Source organism: Tachypleus tridentatus, chromosome 8 (genome assembly GCF_004210375.1).
Source record: "Tachypleus tridentatus isolate NWPU-2018 chromosome 8, ASM421037v1, whole genome shotgun sequence".
In the NCBI taxonomy this organism is placed as follows: Eukaryota; Metazoa; Arthropoda; class Merostomata; order Xiphosura; family Limulidae; genus Tachypleus; species Tachypleus tridentatus.
In genome coordinates, this window is record NC_134832.1 from 144,395,433 (window position 1) to 144,422,064 (window position 26,632).

The following is a 26,632-nucleotide window of genomic DNA, read 5'->3' on the forward strand; positions in this document are numbered from 1 at the left end:
TTTACAGAAAAAAGAAAACTTTGCAGTCAAAAGAACTACTCATATTGATTAATTTTGCAGGTTCACATTTTTTATAAAAAAAATATGTGCTAATAAATGAAACATAGAACTTGGTGCAGAAAGAGCCCTTTCCGAGCGGCAATCCGAAAGTTTTAGTTTTTACGTTTGCCGCTAGAAAAAGTACTGTGACGTAATAGTTGAAAAACAAACCGCTAACACGCTGAATGTAAATAGACATGGCCAATGCATGCGAAGAAACAGAGGCGGAGTCTGTTTTGACTTTGTGTTCTGAACAGCGCCATATCAATTCGAACCTAGAACAGTTACTTTTGACACAGATCTGACACGTTCTAGCGATGAGGACATTTCCACGAGCGAGAGTAGCGGAACTATGAGTGATACTGATAGCGCCCAGGCCGGTTGCGAGTCGGTCATACCTCCAATGGATAATGGTAAGCCTAAGTCATGACAACAAATATGGTCTGTATTATTTCACGTGCAATTTTAAGCATTTCGAAACCTGTCTGGTGTTTATAAATTATTGGTATCACAGACTGGGTTTTATTTGTTTATACTTTGCCAACTATGGTAACTAATACTCGACCCTTCCACAATCATTGTACCGGGTATTTATGACTCGTAACAAAATGAATTTCAATTATACGTCATAATTCTGTCTATAAAATCAAACTAGATGTAGCAGTCTGAATAATTAATTTAATATTTACCATAAATGTATAATTTATATGACATATTCCGTACGTTTATGCAAGGTGTAAGTGTGGTTTATGCGAGCAGATGCCAACCAGGAGAGAGTGCGTTTGTTGTCGCTCATACGACAAGGTGTCAAACCGATTAAAAGATGAAGAGTGCATTACCCAGACTTGAGGTTTTGATAGAAATTGCCTGAATATCGATATCTTGGAAGCATCATACTATGAATTTGTTGACTTGAATGATGAGGAGCCAAGTCACGAGTGTGTATTTTTCAAGATGCAGTTAAACCTAAAATAGTATATTTGAGTTTGAACTACAATTAAAGATACTGTTTATTCAAAACTATGATCGTACTTAATCATCAAGCCATTCAAAACAGTGGGATACGACACAAAACATGAGCGTTCAAAGTGATCTTGACAAAGCTTTGCATGGTGTGAAAGGGGTCCAGTTCTTCCTGTTGACCATCCGCACCCACTGTCGCCACCTTGCCAGTTCCTTCTCCTTGCACGGAAACGAAAAGAAGCTTTTGCCCGATGCCGAACCGTTTTTACAACCATAAGCAACGCAGTAAACCATGTTATCATAAAACAAACATAAAGTAGCAATATCAAGACAAAAAATTGTCTCACAAAGTATGTAACCCCAAAAAAGCACCGATAAATTTACATAAAACACCAGCACTGAAAGGAACACAATGGTCGGCGCGCAACGAAGCGTGTTTGGCAACTATTACGTCATAGTTGTACAACGTCATGGAAACAGCCGAACGACTGAGAGGAACTTGAGTTCGAGGACCCGCATATTTTGTTTCATTTCTTACTCAAAAACTAGTGTTTAAAAATATGGCAACCACACAGGAATTATACCTAACCAAAGTACAGTTTCTAAGGCAATTATTACATTTGTTGAAAATTCACCTTTAAACCTTTCTACAACTAACTGTGTGTCACAATTAATTGTAGGAGTATTATTCTCAGACCAAGTTAGTTTCATAAATTCTAAAACTAAAACAAGTGTACTTATGTTGATAGTTTCCTGTTTCTTTGCCAAAAATAAGTTTGAATTTAATCTGGACCTCGATCAGTAATGTTACGTTTGTGACATTATTGATTTTATTTTAACAGCTTCATAACATTGCAAATTGAGAGTTTAATTCAACACTGTCAAAGTCCAAAAACGTTTCTGAACTTGAAGCTCATTATACAACAAGTGATTACTGAACTGTACAAAATACAGTTTTATACAATAATTAAGATTTATTTTATGCTGAGAATATTAAAGTAATTATTTGTAGAATTAAAGCAAGCAAGCATGAAACCTTTTATATAGGAATAAAAGAAAGCTCAGCAGGTTGTCATCTCTTTGGTGTTTAAATATTAACACATTTATACAAAACAACACACACATATTTACATACTTTACTTCCATGTAATTTATAAAATGGCCAATGCAAGTCATGTCATGCTTGATTTCTTGAAATAACAGGAGTCATAAAAGCTAGAATGCATTTATGCAGTTACAATAGTTTGATTACTGTCTGCCCATTATGGCTAGTGGCAGGTGGATGTGGCATGAAGCCTTGTAAGTGAAGTGAGTGTTGGTATAATAAGCCTAAAGTAAAGACATAGCATGGTATCATTTAGTCTAGAGCGCAGTGCATAAAATTAGTCATGAAATATCAGTAGCAATTAAATTTTAAACTTAAATCCTTTCTGAACTATTTTCTGTTATACGACCAATGTTTTTCATAAAAAATAATCTCTTCAATCAACACATACTGAAAATTAAGATATATTTAAAAATTATTGATTAAAATGAGAGGATACATACATTACCTTCTCACTCAAAAATTTCTTTGTAATCCTAAATTATATTAAAATGGGAGATGTGTAACAAAAACTTACAAAAGTTGAACTATAAAACTGATGCATGCTGAAAACCTTCCATGTTGTAAATATGTGATCTATTAACATAAAAGAGTAAACCTAATTTTTGTAAAATGTGTACAACCATTCTTCCTTAAGTATAAAACCCAAGCAGTAAAAAAACAGTAATAATGCAAACAAGTATTTCCCATCCAAACACAGAACACTTTCAAGTTTGTATTTAATATTTTATGTATTTATACATTAATACTTCAGATGTGTTTTTCAAGTTATTCTGACACAATTACCAATCATATCTTATCTTAAGTTTTTGGTCTTATTCTGAGCAAGAATGTCTTCACCTGAAATTTCAGGTCCAAGTCACAGACACCATACAGATTCTAATCACCTATGTTTCAGGTCCAAGTCACAGACACCATACAGATTCTAGTAACCTATGTTTCAGGTCCAAGTCACAGACACCATACAGATTCTGATCACCTATGTTTTAGGTCCAAGTCACAGACACCATACAGATTCTGATCACCTATGTTTTAGGTCCAAGTCAGACACCATACAGATTCTAGTAACCTATGTTTTAGGTCCAAGTCACAGACACCATACAGATTCTAATCACCTATGATTTAGGTCCAAGTCACATACCATACAGATTCTAATCACCTATGTTTTAGGTCCAAGTCACATACCATACAGATTCTAATCACCTATGTTTTAGGTCCAAGTCACATACCATACAGATTCTAATCACCTATGTTTTAGGTCACTATTGTTTCCCATCTCTTTTTCACATGCTGTATACATTGACAACTATTTATAACAGACACTATAACTGATAAAGTTTACACTTCTACTGTTTATCTTTATTCATAGTCTTCTTAGTATTTTCATAATACAACAAGTTTCTCCTTACAATGTATATAGTGATACCAACTTTTTAAAATTCACTACAGAATATTTTGTCCCACACTCACAGTTCTAGATTTTCCCTGGTGTGTGTCTTTTCATGTTTTCTTAAGCTGCTATTACTTACAAATTCTTTGCCACACATTACACAACTGTATGGTTTTTCCCCAGTGTGTATTCTTCCATGGTCTTTCAAGTTATTACTCCGTTGAAATTTCTTGCCACACACTACACAGCTGTATGGTTTCTCTACAGTATGTACAATCTCATGTTTTTTAAGGTAACTTTTACTTACAAAATCTTTGCCACACACTACACAGCTGTAAGGTTTTGTCCCACTGTGCAACTTTTGGTGTATTTTTAGATTACTATTACTTCCAAATTCTTTCCCACAGATTCCACAGCAGTATGGTTTCTCACCAGTATGAACTCTCTGATGTGTTTTTAGGTCATCACTTCTTCCAAACTTTTTACTACACACTACACAACTATAGGGTTTCTCACCAGTGTGTATCCTTTCATGTTTTTTCACTTCACTATTTGTTCCAAAGTCTTTGCCACAAACTACACAACTGTATGGTTTCTCCCCAGTGTGGATTCTCTGATGTATTTTTAGGTTACAGCTTCTTCCAAATTCTTTTCCACATATGATACAACTGTATGGCTTCTCCCCAGTGTGTATTCTTTGATGCACTTTCAGTTTATAATTTATTCGGAATTTTTTGCCACACACTGCACAACTGTATGGTTTCTCCATAGAGTGTATCTTCTCATGTTTCCTTAGATGACCTTTACTTACAAATTCTTTACCACACACTACACAACAATATGGTTGTTCTCCAACATGCATTCTCTCATGTGTTTTTAGATTCCTATTTACTTTGAATTTTTTTCCACAGACTCCACAACTGTATGGTTTGTCCCCAGTGTGTGGTATCTCAAACTGCTGTAGAATATTTCTTCTTGAAGTATTTTTACCAAACATATCACCAGTGTCAGGCCTCTGTAATTGGTTGATAATTGTACGAGAATTTTGTTGTGTCAAATCATGACAACCAAGAAACTGATTTCCACCACAGCTTTTCATGTCAGTATTCATACCTGAAATTCAAATTATGAATATAATTAATACAATATTGAATATCATTAACTATGAAAAAATAAAATAAACACATATAATTAATATGATTTATTATTATTTTCTCTATTATCTTCAAATTATTCTTTTGAAGTTTTTTGTACAAAGAAAACTTGTCACAAGAATAGCTTTTCACAACAGTCTTGTAGAAACTGAAATACAGGTAAAAGTAACCACACAGTCTTACAGAATACATGTAGATTTCCCAAACTGTTAACCTGATGTTTCATATAACAAGTTTTGGTAAGTAACAAAAAACAGTTAATACATCAATCATGAAAATCAACTGGAATTCACTATATTCACAAATAGTGTTTTACCCATTAAAATTACATTTCTAAAAATACTACATGCTTAGGAAGTCTGTATTATCTCATTGTAAAATGCCACAAACATCTTATTTTTAACAATATATAAAACTCAATAAATTTAACACTTCTTTTAGCCTAGAAGTGCATGGTCTCATACCATGTTGGTTGTTCAAAATATAACTAATGCATTTTTCAAATATGTATTTCACAACACAAAAATATATTAAGCATTATAACAAGATATACTAAAACTACTATAAATTAACTAGCTCTCTAACTAAGCTTTAAATAGTTTAAAAAATTCTGTTACTTCTTGGAGCAATATCTTTGTCTAAATAGGTCTAGCTTTTCTTGCAAACCATTAGGTCTGATCACTAAAACAAAACATTCAAGTAATTTATGTATTTCTGAATTTGTTGTTTCTGTTAATTATAACATACTCAATGAAAATATCAGAAGAAACTATTGACAGTTCTTAAGAGACAAAGTCATATGTAAAAAGAGGTATACATGTGAGTTGATCGAATGGTGATTTTTCTGAAAGTAATATTTTCAAACTTTATTTACTGGCTTCTCAGTATCTATTCCTTGCATTTCCCAGTGCTTGAATATCTAAGCCCCTTATAATGGGGCAGAAAAAAACTATAAATAATAAATCAGAGTGCCAACAAGTCAGATGACTTATAGAAGTACATATTGGAAATTTAATTTTTTTTCTTTTTGAAGTTAATAAGCAAATCTTAGATAACATACAAATCTGAATTACAAACTTGATGCCAATTGTATTAAAATACACTACACTGATAATAAACTAGTTTAATTATCTCATTTTTAGCATGTAATAGTTATTAAAATGAGTGAAAAATGCTTAAAAACAACTTGTATGAGCTGTAGAGACAAGATGGTATTCAACACATTCTCTCTTGGAAAGAGTTCTCGAACAAAGAAGACCATTTCTCTTTGTTGGTTCCAACAATTTCGACATTCATGAACTGTGTGATGGTTGCATTTTATTTAGCAGTGTTAACCAATAGTTCCTATTTATAAAGAGTAGAGTTGACTGGCCAAGTTTAAATTAATTTTCTACAGTTCTCAGAAAGGGTAAATATAAAAGGTTCATTTCATTTTATCATTCATCTTAAAGATTTTGTATTTTGTTAAACAACATACAAGCACATTACAATAAAGTTTCTTTTTGTTAAAATATTCCAGCTTCCATCCAAAGATCATCTCTATCCCTTCTCATTATTGATGCAGCTACTTTACTGGTGCACCACAACCTTCCGAGTCAGCTTATGCCCATGCACAATGAAATATCTGAAGTTATCTATGACAATGATGATACTGGTGAAACAGAGAAAGAAAGTTCATCTCTGAACTCAGTTCAAAAATAATACACACTTGCAGAAAACTTTGAGCATAAAAGTCCAGTCAGCTTCAAATTCATTCAAATTCTCAGCTCTAAACAAGTCATTATTGAACAAAATGTCTGTAGAACCACACTATACCAATGCTGTTTTTAAAATAAAGTACAATAATTTTTGAGGATTCTAAACTGGAGAAACAAGAAGAAAACTGGAAACTAGATTCACCAAACATAATAAAAATTCCTCTTGTGTTTACTACAATTGCAACTCAAAAAAAAAGTGTATATTTATACAAACCAACATAATTTTAAACAAAGAATAAAACATTAACAAATGTAAAATAAATACCAACTTTAAACCAACACCCCTGGATATCTTTTCTAAACTGTTAAGCAATCTCTGGGCATGTGATGCCTGTTCTATACTGTATAAATATTCCTGTGTATGTGTAAACTGTTGTTTCTGAAGATAAATTTGTTAAAATGTTGTAAATTCATAAAAGTTTGATTCACTACTTACTCAACTCATCTCCAAACTATATTTTTAAAATGTGGACTCTGTATAATCCAATTTAATATCAGTAAAGTTTAACAACAAAAATGCCCACTATACTGTTATGATACCTGATTGATAAATATTTCTTTCTAAAAAATAGAATAATGTTAAAATAATTTCTCTCTCTCATTACAGGCTCAGTCTATATGACTGGTTACAACCTTTTTGTAACTCAATTAAAAGTCTTTTTTTTTATATTTAATACATCTTACTTTGAATATTGTGTGTGTATATCTTCACAAAATTTGTTAGTCTTTCAGTTACTATTAAGAGACTTCCACATACAAAAAACTATATTTTTAGTGAAGTATTTTTAATAACATCAAATATATATGCAAAAACGGCTCGTTTGGGTTGAGAAAATATTTTACATAGAAGAGCGAACAACATTTCGACCTTCTTCGGTCATCGTCAGGTTCCGTTTTTTGCATATATTAGGTTGAGGAATAATTCGTGAGCGTTTTAAAATAATTTCATTCAAGCATTACATGCAAGACTATACAATACTTCAATGCATGAACACATTACACCCAAAACATTTATTATGATACTTTATTTCATGTAATACCTAGGTATATAGTATGCATTGTTTTAAATGAAATTGCAAGAAATTAAATGCGAAAAGCAGATGGTGTCGAAAATGCTCGATTTTGTCCACTTGACATTCCATTTAATGAGCTGAAAATAAAAGCAAAAATTAAAGACATATGAAAATCAAACACACCATCTATTAGAGCAAAAACTTATCTACCAAATGACATGAAATATTTTGCGAAAGCGTTTCATTTATGAATATATTTTGTTAACTTGGAAAAACGCTCACGAATTATTCCTCAACCCAATATATTTCTCTACAAGTAAGTTTTCTCGACATCACTGATTATTATAACATCAAATAAAGATTTGTCTATTAATGTATTGAGTATTTTGAACAGTATGTGTAAAATAATTTTTATGTTAACATTAAAAATACTTTTTCTCATCTAAAAAATCTCAATTTTCCCTTGTGTAACTCCTAAAACCTTCTAAATGCATTTCAAACATCTTTTTTTTACCAAAACTTTATATTTTATGTTATTTTCTCTAACCTATCCCAAAACTAAACTATCCTAAGTAATTCTAAGTCTGTAACAGTATACATCTAATCATAATTAGTTTGTTTTATTACACTTTGAATCATGTCTAACTACTATTTGTGTCATTATAAGTTATAAAACACTCAGGATAATGCAGAGTTACATTACCCCTAATCTCCCACAAGCTGCTCATATGCATGTCTTGTGAAACATTTTTATTATATTATTTATTTTACTTAATCTAATCTTAACTAACCTAAAAAGATCCATATTTATACATTATAGTTACTTTTATCAATATACATCAAGAAAAAACAGAAATCCTTAGCCAATCTTTTGTTTTTCTTTCTTTCAATTGTTGAAAAGAGTTAACCCTAATTTTTTATACTATTCAAAGTTTTGCACTTTTAATCATTTTTATTTAATTAAATAATGCACAAGACAATATAAACTAATAACATGCAAAAAGTAGACAGATTCCCTTACCTTTCAAATTTGTTTTGGCTAACTATGTGACAAGAGTTGTTACAATGTCATTCAAGCTAGCCATTAATTTTCCCACTGGAACAATGTTAGTACTCTATGTTAAATTCACATTTAACTGTTCAGAATATAATGTTATACAATACATTGTTCGATAGATGAAAACCTTGACTTGTTATAGGTAATATATAATTAAAAATAAGACAGAACTATTTACAAATCCCAAAAGATAGGATGTGACAGAAAATACCTGATTTTCTATTTGATAGCTCTGTAACCAAAAAAATTATGTTGGTTTTTTTTTTTAAACAATGAAAATTTTATAAGGAGTAACTTACATTTAATTTCATACATTTTCAAGGGGTGGTGGATAAAACAGAGAAGAAATGCCTCAAGAAAATGCTTCACACTAGGGAAAATTCAGGATTTTTGAAAATATTGCCTTGCATAATTAAGAACTAAAACTTGTATACAATTAAACTATAGATTATTAGCTAAGATTTCAGGCTAATTGTATTGGCATAACACACAAAAAAAATTACTTTAATAAAACTTTGAATGTAAAATACTAAAACATTGTATCATGTACAATAAAGGATACCCTTGGCAATTGGGTTAAATACTACAATTGCTGATAACTTATCATTTAGTAAATGTCTAATAAACATAGATTTAAACACTGATAAAGGAAAGTAATGAAATCTGCAATATTCATTTGCCACATTAAACATTTTAATTCGTAAGTTTAATACAATTTGTTTAACATAGAAAATAAAAATCAAATGCCTTAGAAAATATCACAATTAAAGATGTTTTGCTATGTTGATGTTACATGTCACTGGTGATTTTATTAATTTTTGTAATATGTTCTAAAAACTCCCAAACAACAATTTCTAAGGATAAACCTAAAAAAGAATCGGGTCAATGTTCTGTTGAAACATGTAGTATATTTTCTACATAGAATAATCTTCATTACAAATAAACCACTGTTTATTAATTTATCATCATATCATAATGTGCTACCATACACAAATATACCTTCAATATCACATGCTACATTATGAAAAAATGGGAAAGACATCGTTGTCATACTCATGAATTTCAGTAAGATAACAGCATGCATTTATCGAAATGTACAGAATAGCTGATAAAACAAGACATTGATGTCATACTCATGAATTTCAGTAAGATAACAGCATGCATTTATCGAAATGTACAGAATAGCTAATAAAACAAGACATTGATGTCATACTCATGAATTTCAGTAAGATAACAGCATGCATTTATCGAAATGTACAGAATAGCTAATAAAACAAGACATTGATGTCATACTCATGAATTTCAGTAAGATAACAGCATGCATTTATCGAAATGTACAGAATAGCTAATGAAACAAGACATTGTTGTCATACTCATGAATTTCAGTAAGATAACAGCATGCATTTATCGAAATGTACAGAATAGCTAATAAAACAAGACGTTGTCATACTCATGAATTTCAGTAAGATAACAGCTTGCATTTATCGAAATGTACAGAATAGCTAATAAAACAAGACATTGATGTCATACTCATGAATTTCAGTAAGATAACAGCATGCATTTATCGAAATGTACAGAATAGCTAATAAAACAAGACATTGATGTCATACTCATGAATTTCAGTAAGATAACAGCATGCATTTATCGAAATGTACAGAATAGCTAATAAAACAAGACATTGATGTCATACTCATGAATTTCAGTAAGATAACAGCATGCATTTATCGAAATGTACAGAATAGCTAATAAAACAAGACATTGATGTCATACTCATGAATTTCAGTAAGATAACAGCATGTATTTATCGAAATGTACAGAATAGCTAATAAAACAAGACATTGATGTCATACTCATGAATTTCAGTAAGATAACAGCATGTATTTATCGAAATGTACAGAATAGCTAATACAACAAGACATTGATGTCATACTCATGAATTTCAGTAAGATAACAGCATGCATTTATCGAAATGTACAGAATAGCTAATAAAACAAGACATTGTTGTCATACTCATGAATTTCAGTAAGATAACAGCATGCATTTATCGAAATGTACAGAATAGCTAATAAAACAAGACATTGATGTCATACTCATGAATTTCAGTAAGATAACAGCATGCATTTATCGAAATGTACAGAATAGCTAATAAAACAAGACATTGATGTCATACTCATGAATTTCAGTAAGATAACAGCATGCATTTATCGAAATGTACAGAATAGCTAATAAAACAAGACATTGTTGTCATACTCATGAATTTCAGTAAGATAACAGCATGCATTTATCAAAATGTACAGAATAGCTAATAAAACAAGACATTGATGTCATACTCATGAATTTCAGTAAGATAACAGCATGCATTTATCGAAATGTACAGAATAGCTAATGAAACAAGACATTGTTGTCATACTCATGAATTTCAGTAAGATAACAGCATGCATTTATCGAAATGTACAGAATAGCTAATAAAACAAGACGTTGTCATACTCATGAATTTCAGTAAGAGAACAGCATGCATTTATTGAAATGTACAGAATAGCTAATAAAACAAGACATTGATGTCATACTCATGAATTTCAGTAAGATAACAGCATGCATTTATCGAAATGTACAGAATAGCTAATAAAAATGGGCATTAACTGGTACTATGAATACAATTGTTTTTTTTTTTCAGAAACAAGGAATTTATACCAAAATTTAGGGGAAATATAATGTTCAATTAATGTATTTATATTGTATTATGAATACCACCAGTGGTTTAGTACAACACAAAATCATTTTAAACAAAATAACTCAGGGTAAAATTCTCTCTCAAAAATTTTAATGCTTCATATAAAAAGCTCTTTATTTTCTATTGAAATAAAATGTTTGACTAACTAAACATATACATGTGAAGAAAAAGAATAAATAAAACTTTCCAACAACAAATTTAAGCTCAAGCTTGTTTCCTTTAATATATTTTTTTAAACAATTACCTCTGATAATTTTAAAAATAAAACACCACCAATCAACAAATAACCAGCACAGTTACCATTTGGTCCTTCACCTTATCTTACATATCATTTAGAAGCAAAATATTGATCATAAAAGTTACAACATAAATGGCAAGTAACAACAGATACAAGCAATTTATACAGTAATAAATATTGATTTGATGACACAGGAGGAAAAACTAAGCAATAACAAAATACCACTACCTGTTTTTTACAACAATTACTGTTTTACCACTGGTAGTATCCATTTGTTAAAATAACTATATTATTCCTCATTAGCATGTGTACTTCGAAAATTTTTCAGTCAGTCCAACCAATCAGGTGTTATGTTTCCCTAAATATATGCAGTAGATCTCCCCTATTGCAGGCCCCCTTCAATAGGAATATCAAAAAACAGATTACATATGGAGGCATACATTTTGGAATTAATTCAATAGCAACAGAGAAAATCACTAAATATTTAGAAGTATTGCTATGATTTATCAAATTCAAACTTTTTTTTTACCAGTATCAATGAGCTGTGTTATTTTGAAGACATCTGTACTTACCAGATGTATCGTGCAGATGAGCTGTGTTATTTTGAAGACATCTGTACTTACCAGATGTATCGTGCAGATGAACTTTGTTATTTTGAAGACATCTGTACTTACCAGATGTATCGTGCAGATGAACTTTGTTATTTTGAAGACATCTGTACTTACCAGATGTATCGTGCAGATGAACTTTGTTATTTTGAAGACATCTGTACTTACCAGATGTATCGTGCAGATGAACTTTGTTATTTTGAAGACATCTGTACTTACCAGATGTATCGTGCAGATGAACTTTGTTATTTTGAAGACATCTGTACTTACCAGATGTATCGTGCAGATGAACTTTGTTATTTTGAAGACATCTGTACTTACCAGATGTATCATGCAGATGAACTTTGTTATTTTGAAGACATCTGTACTTACCAGATGTATCGTGCAGATGAACTTTGTTATTTTGAAGACATCTGTACTTACCAGATGTATCGTGCAGATGAACTGTGTTATTTTGAAGACATCTGTACTTACCAGATGTATCGTGCAGATGAACTTTGTTATTTTGAAGACATCTGTACTTACCAGATGTATCGTGCAGATGAACTTTGTTATTTTGAAGACATCTGTACTTACCAGATGTATCGTGCAGATGAACTGTGTTATTTTGAAGACATCTGTACTTACCAGATGTATCGTGCAGATGAACTGTGTTATTTTGAAGACATCTGTACTTACCAGATGTATCGTGCAGATGAACTTTGTTATTTTGAAGACATCTGTACTTACCAGATGTATCGTGCAGATGAACTTTGTTATTTTGAAGACATCTGTACTTACCAGATGTATCGTGCAGATGAGCTTTGTTATTTTGAAGACATCTGTACTTACCAGATGTATCGTGCAGATGAACTGTGTTATTTTGAAGACATCTGTACTTACCAGATGTATCGTGCAGATGAACTTTGTTATTTTGAAGACATCTGTACTTACCAGATGTATCGTGCAGATGAACTTTGTTATTTTGAAGACATCTGTACTTACCAGATGTATCGTGCAGATGAACTTTGTTATTTTGAAGACATCTGTACTTACCAGATGTATCGTGCAGATGAACTGTGTTATTTTGAAGACATCTGTACTTACCAGATGTATCGTGCAGATGAACTTTGTTATTTTGAAGACATCTGTACTTACCAGATGTATCGTGCAGATGAGCTGTGTTATTTTGAAGACATCTGTACTTACCAGATGTATCGTGCAGATGAGCTGTGTTATTTTGAAGACATCTGTACTTACCAGATGTATCGTGCAGATGAGCTGTGTTATTTTGAAGACATCTGTACTTACCAGATGTATCGTGCAGATGAGCTGTGTTATTTTGAAGACATCTGTACTTACCAGATGTATCGTGCAGATGAACTTTGTTATTTTTGAAGACATCTGTACTTACCAGATGTATCGTGCAGATGAGCTTTGTTATTTTGAAGACATCTGTACTTACCAGATGTATCGTGCAGATGAGCTTTGTTATTTTGAAGACATCTGTACTTACCAGATGTATCGTGCAGATGAGCTTTGTTATTTTGAAGACATCTGTACTTACCAGATGTATCGTGCAGATGAGCTTTGTTATTTTGAAGACATCTGTACTTACCAGATGTATCGTGCAGATGAACTTTGTTATTTTGAAGACATCTGTACTTACCAGATGTATCGTGCAGATGAACTTTGTTATTTTGAAGACATCTGTACTTACCAGATGTATCGTGCAGATGAACTTTGTTATTTTGAAGACATCTGTACTTACCAGATGTATCGTGCAGATGAACTTTGTTATTTTGAAGACATCTGTACTTACCAGATGTATCGTGCAGATGAACTTTGTTATTTTGAAGACATCTGTACTTACCAGATGTATCGTGCAGATGAACTTTGTTATTTTGAAGACATCTGTACTTACCAGATGTATCGTGCAGATGAACTTTGTTATTTTGAAGACATCTGTACTTACCAGATGTATCGTGCAGATGAGCTGTGTTATTTTGAAGACATCTGTACTTACCAGATGTATCGTGCAGATGAACTTTGTTATTTTGAAGACATCTGTACTTACCAGATGTATCGTGCAGATGAACTTTGTTATTTTGAAGACATCTGTACTTACCAGATGTATCGTGCAGATGAGCTTTGTTATTTTGAAGACATCTGTACTTACCAGATGTATCGTGCAGATGAACTTTGTTATTTTGAAGACATCTGTACTTACCAGATGTATCGTGCAGATGAACTTTGTTATTTTGAAGACATCTGTACTTACCAGATGTATCGTGCAGATGAACTTTGTTATTTTGAAGACATCTGTACTTACCAGATGTATCGTGCAGATGAACTTTGTTATTTTGAAGACATCTGTACTTACCAGATGTATCGTGCAGATGAGCTGTGTTATTTTGAAGACATCTGTACTTACCAGATGTATCGTGCAGATGAACTTTGTTATTTTGAAGACATCTGTACTTACCAGATGTATCGTGCAGATGAACTTTGTTATTTTGAAGACATCTGTACTTACCAGATGTATCGTGCAGATGAGCTTTGTTATTTTGAAGACATCTGTACTTACCAGATGTATCGTGCAGATGAACTTTGTTATTTTGAAGACATCTGTACTTACCAGATGTATCGTGCAGATGAACTGTGTTATTTTGAAGACATCTGTACTTACCAGATGTATCGTGCAGATGAACTTTGTTATTTTGAAGACATCTGTACTTACCAGATGTATCGTGCAGATGAACTTTGTTATTTTGAAGACATCTGTACTTACCAGATGTATCGTGCAGATGAGCTGTGTTATTTTGAAGACATCTGTACTTACCAGATGTATCGTGCAGATGAGCTGTGTTATTTTGAAGACATCTGTACTTACCAGATGTATCGTGCAGATGAACTTTGTTATTTTGAAGACATCTGTACTTACCAGATGTATCGTGCAGATGAGCTGTGTTATTTTGAAGACATCTGTACTTACCAGATGTATCGTGCAGATGAACTTTGTTATTTTGAAGACATCTGTACTTACCAGATGTATCGTGCAGATGAGCTGTGTTATTTTGAAGACATCTGTACTTACCAGATGTATCGTGCAGATGAACTTTGTTATTTTGAAGACATCTGTACTTACCAGATGTATCGTGCAGATGAGCTGTGTTATTTTGAAGACATCTGTACTTACCAGATGTATCGTGCAGATGAACTTTGTTATTTTGAAGACATCTGTACTTATCAGATGTATCGTGCAGATGAGCTGTGTTATTTTGAAGACATCTGTACTTACCAGATGTATCGTGCAGATGAACTTTGTTATTTTGAAGACATCTGTACTTACCAGATGTATCGTGCAGATGAACTTTGTTATTTTGAAGACATCTGTACTTACCAGATGTATCGTGCAGATGAGCTGTGTTATTTTGAAGACATCTGTACTTACCAGATGTATCGTGCAGATGAACTGTGTTATTTTGAAGACATCTGTACTTACCAGATGTATCGTGCAGATGAACTTTGTTATTTTGAAGACATCTGTACTTACCAGATGTATCGTGCAGATGAACTTTGTTATTTTGAAGACATCTGTACTTACCAGATGTATCGTGCAGATGAACTGTGTTATTTTGAAGACATCTGTACTTACCAGATGTATCGTGCAGATGAACTTTGTTATTTTGAAGACATCTGTACTTACCAGATGTATCGTGCAGATGAGCTGTGTTATTTTGAAGACATCTGTACTTACCAGATGTATCGTGCAGATGAACTTTGTTATTTTGAAGACATCTGTACTTACCAGATGTATCGTGCAGATGAGCTGTGTTATTTTGAAGACATCTGTACTTACCAGATGTATCCTGCAACTCAGACTCATTTTCTAGGAATTCATCTTCTTTTTTCACATCAGTAATATTATCTTTTAAACTATCTAAGTCATTATCATTATCACTGAACTTTGAAATAAACTCCTGATGTTGTAAGGCATCAGACTGTCCAGTTTCCTCTCTGTTAAATATGTCCTGAAATAGAACAGTTTAATAATAAAATATAACAACAATAAAGCAGACAAATATACTTAGAATAAACACACTTTACTTACTATATTCAAAATAACATGATACAAGGTGTTAGAAGAGAACAAATATTAAAGTGTGAAGTGACACAACAATATATTATATTCAACCAAAAAGTATATATTTACCCTTACTACTTGTTTTGAATTTCACGCAAAGCTACATGAAGGCTCTCTGCACTAGCTGTCCCCAATTTATCAGTGTAAGAATAGAGGGAAGGCAGCTTGTCATCACCAACCACTGCCAATTCTTAGGTTACTCTTTTATCAGTGAATAGTGGGATTGACCATCACATTATAACACTCCCATAGCTGAAAGAACAAGCATGTTTGGTGTGACAGGGATTTGAACCTGCTACCCTTAGATTACGAGTCAAGCACCACAACCACTTGGCCATGTCTGGCCTACTACTTGTTTGAAACTCACCATTAGGCCAAAAGAAAGTAGTTATGTATTTCTAGTAGCACGTAAAAATTAAGTAGGATTTTCTCCAAATGTTTTTATTTAACATAAGTTTCTTTAGTTACACAGCTATCAAATAAAAAATCAGACCTCTTCTGCCACACCCACCTGTCACATCCTCTTTCAGGAACTGTTAATAGTTCTTGTTTATGTTTAATCATATATTATCAGTAACCAATAGCAAGTCAAGTTTTTCATCTATCAAATGATATACTGAATAATGCTGAGTTCTGAATAAATAATCATCAATTTTACATCTAACATCTAGCTTGGATTAATTTTTAACAGCTCTTGTTGCATAGTTAGAAAGCCAGAAAGATTTTGAGTTAGAGGTAAATTTTATAATGTTTGCAAGTTATTAGTCTACATTTTTGTGTGCTATTTAATCAAATAAAAATTATTTAGTGCACTACAACTATTAATATAAAAAACAGGGTTAGGTGTCAGCAACAATTGATAGTAAGAATAAAAGATTGGGTTTGTAGTTTATTTCTTCCTCTTCATGTTTATTCTTAATGCTGTTATAAAACCAACTAATATGTAAAAATAGGGGTTAGTTAACATGAAATTAGGTTAAGGTTAGTTAAGATTAGATTAGGTAAAATGAACAATAGTACAATAAAAATGTTTCATAAGGGACACACACACACACACCGAGCTTGTTATAACTCATGAGTAATATCATTCAATTGCATAATGTGAGCTGTATGTTGCATGTTCCCCCAAGTGATTTACAATGTATAGGGTGTTTGGAAAGTCATTGTGCAGTTTTGTAATCATATCTTATTATATTTCAGATTTTGATCCCAATATGGTTTTAACAACTGAAGAACGTGTATGGCTCATCGAACACGTATTCCGAGAAGGTGGTAGATACACAAAGGTGGTGCGACAGCGATTTGCTGAAAAACTCCTAGATACACCTGTTCCACATAACAATGCAGTTCGTAACCTTGTTGATAAGTTTTGAGAAACAGGATCAGAGTGGATAATGCCAAATGCTGTGGAAGGCCAGCAAAGCTATCAGAGGAGAAACTGTTGGATATTTCTGACAGTGTGATGCAGAGTCCATCAAAATCATTACGAAAGATAGCTCAGCAGTATGATATTGGTCTTGGAACTGCTCATAAGGCCGTCAGAAAGAAATTAAAGCTCTTCCCACATAAAATAATGGTGGTACAAGAACTGTAAGTAACTGATAATGAAAAACGAATACACTATTGCAGATGGTTTAACGAATCGAAGAGAATACAGCTAATGTGTTGGATGTGACCTTTTTCACCAACAAAGCATGGTTCCATCTCTCAGGTTATGTTAATTCACAAAATTCAAGATTGTGGTCATCCGATAATCCTCACAGTTTGCACGAAACACCCCTACATATTTAAAGGTTGGTGTGTGGGTTGCGATTTCCAGATGTCGAATTGTTGGCCCTATTTTCTTTATTAACACAATAAACAGAGAGCGCTATTGTTTGGAGATTCTTCACACCTTCATCGGTTAGATGACAAGTGATAAAACCAATTACTCATGGTTTCAATAGGATTGTGCTACTGCCCACACATCTTGCAGATCTATGTGGTTATTAAAGAAATGTTTTGTAGACTGCATTATTTCCAAAGACGTGTGGCCCCCATGCTCACCAGATCTTAATCCACCAGACTTTTATCTATGGGGAGCAGTAAAATCTGCAGTGTATCGAGATCGTCCGCACACGCTGGATGACTTGAAAGCAGCGATAACAGCGTTCATTCAGTCTATTTCAAGCCAGCAACTGATAGCGGTGTTTAGAAACAAAATAAGAAGGATCCAAGCTTGTATTGATGCCAATGGGGGTCACTTTCAACATTGTTTATAACTGTCATTCATATTTATCTCCTGTATTCTATATTGAAACATGTCTGTTAATAAAAATATAAGTGCACAGTGACTTTCTGAACACCCTGTATAATGGCACCAATAGTAGTTAGACAAGGTTTACAGGGCAATAAAACAACAAAATTTAATTATAAACAGATGTATACTACCATCAACTTAAAGGTACTTAGGATACACTAAATGTAGTGGCATGTTACAATTTGAAGTCATTCTAGAAACCAAAGAAGAATAATCTGTTTGTTTTTCTGCTGGTTGAAAGGTCTATCAAACTGACCAATCCTGTTTGGAGAAAGGGTAGAGAAAATAACAGATAAAATATAAAGTTTTATCAAAAGCACACATTTGAAATGTATTTAGGAAGTTTTAGGGATTACACAATGGAAATTTGAGATTTTTCAGATAAAAAAAATATTTTTAATCTCAGCATGAAAATCTCTTTGCACACAAGACTATTCAAAACAAATACTCAATATATCCATGGACAAATCTTTATTTTAGTTTATTAAAAACACTTCACTACAAATACAATTTTTTGTATTATGTGAAAGACTGAAAACTTTTGTGAAGATATACACACTATATTGAATATCAGAACTTTTAAATCTATACATGTGGTTGATAAAATTGACTGTGTGTGTGTTAAGATAAAATTGACTGTGTTAAGAAAGTTAAGTGCTTTTAATTTCTGTAACTTAACATTAATTTTTTAACAAGTGTCCTTCCTTTTCACACCATATTTATATCCAGTAAGGCCCAAAGTTATAGACTGAGGTCCCAATATATATGTATATAAGGCACAAAAATCTGTGTCTATTTATCCTCTGTCTAACTACACCTATGTCACTGGGCCAATCTCAACCAAACTTTGTTGGATAACAGTTTGAAACAATGGCACATTAATGTGGGTTTAAAAACCTCTCCTACCTTATAACTGCTGTTATTGAGCATTTATTACATTTGAAGTAAGTTAATATTAACTGCATTCCTAGATGGGGCCCACTTATAAACAAACAAAAAACACCTGTTATAATATTTCCTGTAACACAACATGCACAGTATGGGGAAAGGGTGCACAAATGTATTGTAGATCTCAAAGAGTGTGCTAGCACTCTCTTTGTAAAAAATGCAATTAATAGAATGGCCACCACTATTTCAAAACCTTTGCTGAAGTTTCTACCTCAATAGCAACCATAAGGTTAGTAGGAAGAGCCATTTCTTTGTGTTACACCAACTTCCTGCTTTGATCCATGACCTTTCAATTTTGGCCTGAAAGACACTTCTGTAGCCAATGCTGCAAAACACCATGAATGGACATTAAAAGTTGGGTGTTGAAGGTGGACAGCAGAAAGCAACTCTACTAGCACTGCTTGGGATGCTATTTCTTCCTACAAAGTCATCCTGACCATCACACAGTGTATACCATGTTTTAAGTATATATACTGAGTTCTTAAAGCTTCTACAAAACTACTGTAATGTAATAATGTTATGTTATAAACAAACAGTGGGAAAATTAGAATTTTATATTATTTATCATCCACCCACACATTTGTCAAGTTCATAACCTGGACAAAGTATTGATGCCTCAGCTTGTTTTTAATAAATATATTCTGTAATATATTAGATACACCACTGAGACTTTAATAACCTTCTGAAAGGTCCCTATCTTGGTCTGTGCTCCAGCTACATCACGTCTTTTTAGAACTGATGGGAGGTAACAACATTTTAGGGGGAATTAGATGGAACTAGGTGTATCTGAATGAGAAAAGCATGATGAGTTTTAAAACATAGGTTGCCAATATTTACCAGAGCAGTTTGGTTACCACCTTTGAAAATGGCAGCCCTTTTCCAGATTTTTGGTTATTGTATAAAATATATCAAACCTAGCTTCATTTTTTTTCTCCCCATTTTGTAGCTACATTAGAATTTTTCAAAACTGGTTAAAAAATAAAAAAAAACATATCAATATTTTTCCAATAGGATAAACTTTCATTTTATTATGAAATCTTGAATTCATAGAACAAAAATTGAACACAGTTTGTTTTCAACATCAAAATTCCTCAACATGATAAAATGGATCATCTTAGATTAAAGGAGAGTGGCACCATAATTTATGTTGAAAAAGCATGTCAGATGCTTGGCTCATAAACACAGATTTCACTAATAAGCAGGTATATCTAATGATTGATGGACAAGTCCTTACAGTTTCTACTACAGTCCCTTGGAGTACAAAGACATTTAGAGATTTTGCTCAGGAGTTATTCTAAACTTCTAAAATCTGGTTGAACATATAAAAGAGTTGGCTTTGTATTCAACTGATATGAAACTATTTCCATAAAAAGTGAAACAAAACAGGATTGAGTAAAACACACTAGGCCATTACATCAATTGACAAAATACAGAGATGTTCTCCTCCTGTGAACTGGAAGAATGTCATGGTATTATCTGTCAACATGACAGACACAGCAAAATTTTCAGCTTTGAAGTTAACTACAAAGGTACCAAGTGTTTAAGACACTGCAGAAGTAGAAGGATTTGCAAACTCATTACAAAGGAGATGACTGAATGAAAACTTTAATGTAGCACCTCTGCAGGCTTACTGCAAAAAGACACACACATGAATTGTCCTACATGCAGTGATACTGATGTCCTGGTACCTTTATTGGTCCTACACTAACTTCCAAAGAACTATGGATCAGATAAGGAACACATGCATCATCTAATACCATCTCAAGGTACTACAGAGGTATTTTGCAGATGCCAAAAAGGATGTGGAACACATCAGTTCAGGTGTAAAAACAGCAAACTTGTGTGTACTTGAAACTGCAGATGTAGCCAAGAAGATATAATACATGTACACAGATCAGTGAACTGACCTTCAACTTTAGTACTCATCAATCAATGTGTATTGAACAAATTTGTAGCTTCTCAAAAAAATTAGTGGTATATAACTTGCCAAGAGTGTTTTCAAAATTTTATGGGCTACAGCATATATTTAGCTACCTCTGCTCACAAGATGCAGAAAACAGTACATGGCTACCTTTTTTTTTTTTTAAATATGGCACTGGCATTTGCCATAAGAACAATAGGCAGTGCAGACTTTTAGATTCAGCCCAAGAAACAGATTGTCACTAAATGCTCAAAAAATGATGTCAACAAATTTTCTACAGACTTTTGCATGAGTCAGTAATAATACACTTTCTATTTTCACTTAATGCTCAATTCTCCAGTGGTCTCATAGTATGGTACATTTTTATCTCTCTTGTATTTATTTCACTTTTTCTACTATTTGTTACATTGATTACACACTGGCTTTCTTTAGTATTTTATTTATCTTTTATACTTTTTATTGGTTTTTTTGGCATTGTTACAGTAAAAACATTGAAAAAAAACCTTTTAACTGTTCTAATGCTTTAAAATATTTTTTTTTTTATATTGGACTACTTACACTTCCATTAATTTGGCTTTGTTTTAATGTTGTTCCCTGCAGTGTGTGAATTTATTATGAGACACATCATTTGTTACTTCCTGTAACTAGTGTAATTTCATTGCACATATACACAGTAATGCATTATAGTTTGATAAACCTAACTGGAAAGATTGGGAGGCACTTTGAAAATGGTGTCAGTCAAATCAACTTACAATAATAACAATAACAGTAATAACAAAATTCCAGCTTTTTATAAGACTGAAACATTTATATTGTATATATATTGTTTACATTTCTGTGGTTTACTTTCATAACCAACTACTTTATCCTCATAAAGCAGAAGGACATGAATCATAAAAAAAGGAACCCCAGTACAGAAAAAGGTAATTTTGATTGTCACTGTATAAAATGGCATAAGCTAGATAACATAGTACTGCATATAAGGGATAAAGCAGATGCTCAGGACCTGAATGTTCATGTAGAAAATATGAAGATAGGTAACTGAAGAAAACATCCAATCACCCCCCTAGGCAACTCAAATCAGTATCTAGGCAGTGATAGAGTGTAGAAGGCATCTGAGACAAAAATCCAACACACACCTAAAAGGAGAAGAAAATATGTCTTAAGAGAAAGATGACATAGGGAACAGGTGACCAAGGATTTTAATAGAATACTTGAAAGAGCTCTGAGAACTGAATGAAAGTGCAAAAAAATAAATGAATTTCAAACACAGTTAAGATAATTTAATCTTGTAAAATTAAAGTACAATAAAACCTTATGTGTTGATATATTACACTGTATGTAATGTAAGGGTATATTGTGAAACATCCTTTAAATATATAGATACATTTTTTTAAAGGAAAATGTCTGAAGTATATCTACAAGGCATTTTTCATTACATTTAAATAAAAAGTTTTAAAGTTGAGTTCAGACATCTATAAATCAACAAAAGATACAAATTATTCAATTATTTACTGTAACTCTTTCCACACAATGTCAAATGGCATGGTTAAAAGTAACCATCAGACTTTCCTAACTTTTAATAGGTTTTGTTTATTTTCATATATCTTGGCAAGCATTCTGTAAATAAGTCTTTCATACAAAAAAATAATAAGATTTGAGTAAAAAAAATTTGACCTACCCTAACTCTTATATGGACTCACTCATTTTGACAGATCTTGTAACTACTATAGAAATTTAAACTACTCCTTTTTTCTTTCTAGAATGACTACACATTGTAACAGAAAAATTACAGTTGTTTATCGCAAACAGCTTAAAGCCTGTAACAGTCTGCACCTGTCTATACTTAATTTCTTTATTGCACTAAGAATAATGTCTAATAATCTCACCACATAAGTTGTGAATTACTTGGAAAACATATAGCTCACATTACCATATTTAATAATGTAATGGCCAAGCTGCTCACAGACATGGGCATACCTTGTAAACAAATTTTATTATTATTATTCATTATCTTACCTTATCTGATCTACCAAGTTTTTCATTTTTATAATAATAAATATACAGGGTGGCCTGTAACTCCCTACCCATCCATATGTTATTGTTATATTCAATTACGCATGTATTATAAATTTGTTTCTTTTTTTTCAGAGAAATATGGCCGATGTAAGCCCATTTACCCTTGAAGAGCGTATTGTGACAAGTATGTGGGTATACTATGCAGCAAAAATAAGGTACAGCACACAGATATACTGGATACATAAGATATATGGATGGACTTATGGGCCACCCTGTAGAATATATATCAAAAATCAAGAAATATTGTTCTTATCTTTGCTCTCGTTTTTTTATTGTCAGTTGCTGATGGAATTTAATACTATTTTATAATGATGGTACTAATATACTAAATAATTATTCACTTAAATAATGCACCTAAGAACATGTAACAACAATACACACAAAGTAAACACTTTCTTATATTTATTAAAATTTAATATTTTTTCTAAATAAGACAACAGGGGTTTAAGTTAATTCCTCTTCATCTTTATCTGAAGATCATGAGATAAGCTTTCAAACTGAAGATACAATTGATAATACTCTGCACTGGAAACAATTTACCATTATACATTATTCAAATTGTGCCTTTCTACTGGTTACAAGCAATATGGTATAAAATATCAGAATAAATTATTGGTAAGTCATAAAAGAAAGGGTATGGCATGTGGGCAAGTTGTTTGTATTTTCTAGTTTATTACTGTAAACAAATAAGATTTCAGGCTGTAAAAATCAGATTTTGCCTTAGTAATAACTACATTATGAAGAGTAATTTATATTAAATTCTGTATGTTAGGGGGATTTGTGGTAAATAAATTAGAAAATAGAGAACAAATGTCACAATTCTCATACTGTCCAAGGTTGTTGTTTTTTAATATTTTCCTATAAAGTTTGTATAATATTAAAATTTGGTTTATTCATTACATTTTGATGCCAAGTTCATATGAATACACTGATAATACAGTAGCTTAATTAAAAGTTGAATGTAACTATACAAAAGGTTGTGATTTGCAAACTTTGACTCATTTGTAGCAAGAGGGTTAATAACAAAAATATAAATTACCCCAGTCTTCTGTGGAGGTAAATTGTAGTTCTTTTCTTCATTGTCTCCTGTTACATCAAGCCAAGAAATGGTATGTAAAGATCTTTCTTCTAAGGAATCAACTTCTCCTGTTGCTACATGTGGAAATAATCTATATTTATGAAAGATTACATTGCTGAATATAATATGTACATCTCTAAATTACAGGGTTCAAATAATGTAATGACACATCAAATCTGTATGTGAGTAGACAGTTTTTGTCTTTTTTACACAGATTTCCTCCCTTGTAACCTCTTTTTAAACCTCAACACATTTCAATTGGAAAATACTAAGTCAAAAACTAGAACATAGCAGCTGACTTATTCTTACATAAAAACAAGCATTCAGAACAGACTTTATAAACACAGAAATAAGGTTAGAAGTGAAAGTTGTATTTTTCAAAAAGAAAATATGATAGCTCAAATTTCTGTTGCTCTCAGTAGATAATTCTATATTTAGTTCTATTCTTCCAGTACAAAAACATGTTTTATTTTGTTAGTTATATAGTTTAACCATGCATTAAAGTTATATGAACTTTCTAAGAAATATATCAATATCACACAATAACATACAACAAACATGATGTACAAACATCATATTGTTATAGTTCAACATTTTAAAATTGAAGTTTTCAATGAGTAAACTGGTGTTCAGTTGAAAGTTTATAATATTTGAGTGACAACAGTTACCAAGAGCTACAGAAAAGAAAAAAATTCCCAATAAAACTATTTCCTGAATAGATCTTTGAAGTAACTAAACTGTAAAAGAAATTAATAAAAGAGAAGAAAAACAAAGTCCAATACTCCAGTATTTCTTATTCATATACAAAGGTGAATCTTGTTAATATTTTGATTACATACATAGATAGATATATACAGATATACAGACACACATACAAATTTTTCTATTCATTCTTTTAAGTTGTTTTTCTTCTTAACTTCAATAAAACATAAGCCAGTATTAGGGTTAAGTCCAGGACACAATATACTTGCAATGGAGTCTTTATTGTGTTTATATTATTATCATCAGAAATGTCTTTATTCTGATAAAGAAAATACCAATGGTTGATAACTGTGCTCTCTTGATGCTGATGTCTAACTGATCTTGAATCTCTTTTACTGACAACACTTGGTAAGGACAACTATAAGAAACCTTCACACATAATACACTTGTAGGCTTAGTGACATTATTATTTCTCAAATATTGTAAACTATCTTCAGCTTGTTTTTTGACCAGATGCCATGCTGGGAAATAACTGCTAGCAGGTTATCCATTCACCTCAGGTTATACAAATTACTCTAATAATTCAACAGTCTTGTTCTTTCTACACTTAAAAGTGATGCAGGAGAAGACTACAGTGTCTGATTTTACATTTCATATCCCAGATGAAACGACAGGCTGGTGTATGTCCTGATTTTACTGCTACACTTCTTAGAGTAAAGCTGAGCAATTAGTGGAATTTATTAACTGATTATCTGTCAGACTAACTAATCATCTATATTCAACAACATGATTAAAAATGTGAGTTTGGTAGTTTTAATTATTATAATGAGAAGGTATTAATGGCACACTACTTCTAATTAATGAATTATTTTTGAGAGTCATTAAACTATCAAATTAATCTAAACCACCTTAAATTAATCAAAAATAATGAAAAATGTGTTGGTTACTTGGACTTGCAATAACTAAAAGTGCTAACAGTTGAAAATAATAATTCTGATCAGTTTCAAGAAAACCCATTATATCAGTTAATGTTTATCTTTGATGCAAGAAATCAAATAATCTTACTCTATATTAAATAAAGTTGCAATCACTTAGGGATGAAAAATTTTGACATGTAGTTGAATTAAAAGAAGTTAGCAATAGTTTGAAAATTATAAAAATCTTAGCCAGAAAACAAAATGTGATTTCTAGAGATATTTACTTACTACTTGGTAATGTGAAAGTTTCTTCTTCATTTACCACCAATTCAACATTCAACAAAACATCCTGCTCCTCATCAGAACAGGGTTCATCTTTGATCTTCAATACTTCCATGGTTACGCCTTCATATTCATATCAAAACTTGCCATCAGTCTACAGAAAAATATCAAGAATTAGAGCCTGCATCTTTCAAAGAGGCTACAAAGCCTTTGACCAAAAAATGT

General features: G+C 32.0%; 1 protein-coding gene across 1 annotated transcript in view; it reads right to left on the minus strand.

Moving 5' to 3' along the window:
* Window positions 1-26,632, minus strand: part of LOC143224036 (uncharacterized) — a 46,069-nt gene that overhangs the window by 17,791 nt on the left and 1,646 nt on the right. Inside the window, exons 2-5 of the mRNA XM_076452499.1 lie at window positions 26,414-26,561; window positions 24,468-24,580; window positions 15,897-16,068; window positions 3,577-4,610 (exon numbers count right to left, since the gene is read on the minus strand). Of these exons, the coding sequence (XP_076308614.1) occupies window positions 3,577-4,610; window positions 15,897-16,068; window positions 24,468-24,580; window positions 26,414-26,522 (1,428 nt within the window). The 5' untranslated portion in view covers window positions 26,523-26,561. The remainder of the gene's footprint in view (window positions 1-3,576; window positions 4,611-15,896; window positions 16,069-24,467; window positions 24,581-26,413; window positions 26,562-26,632) is intronic.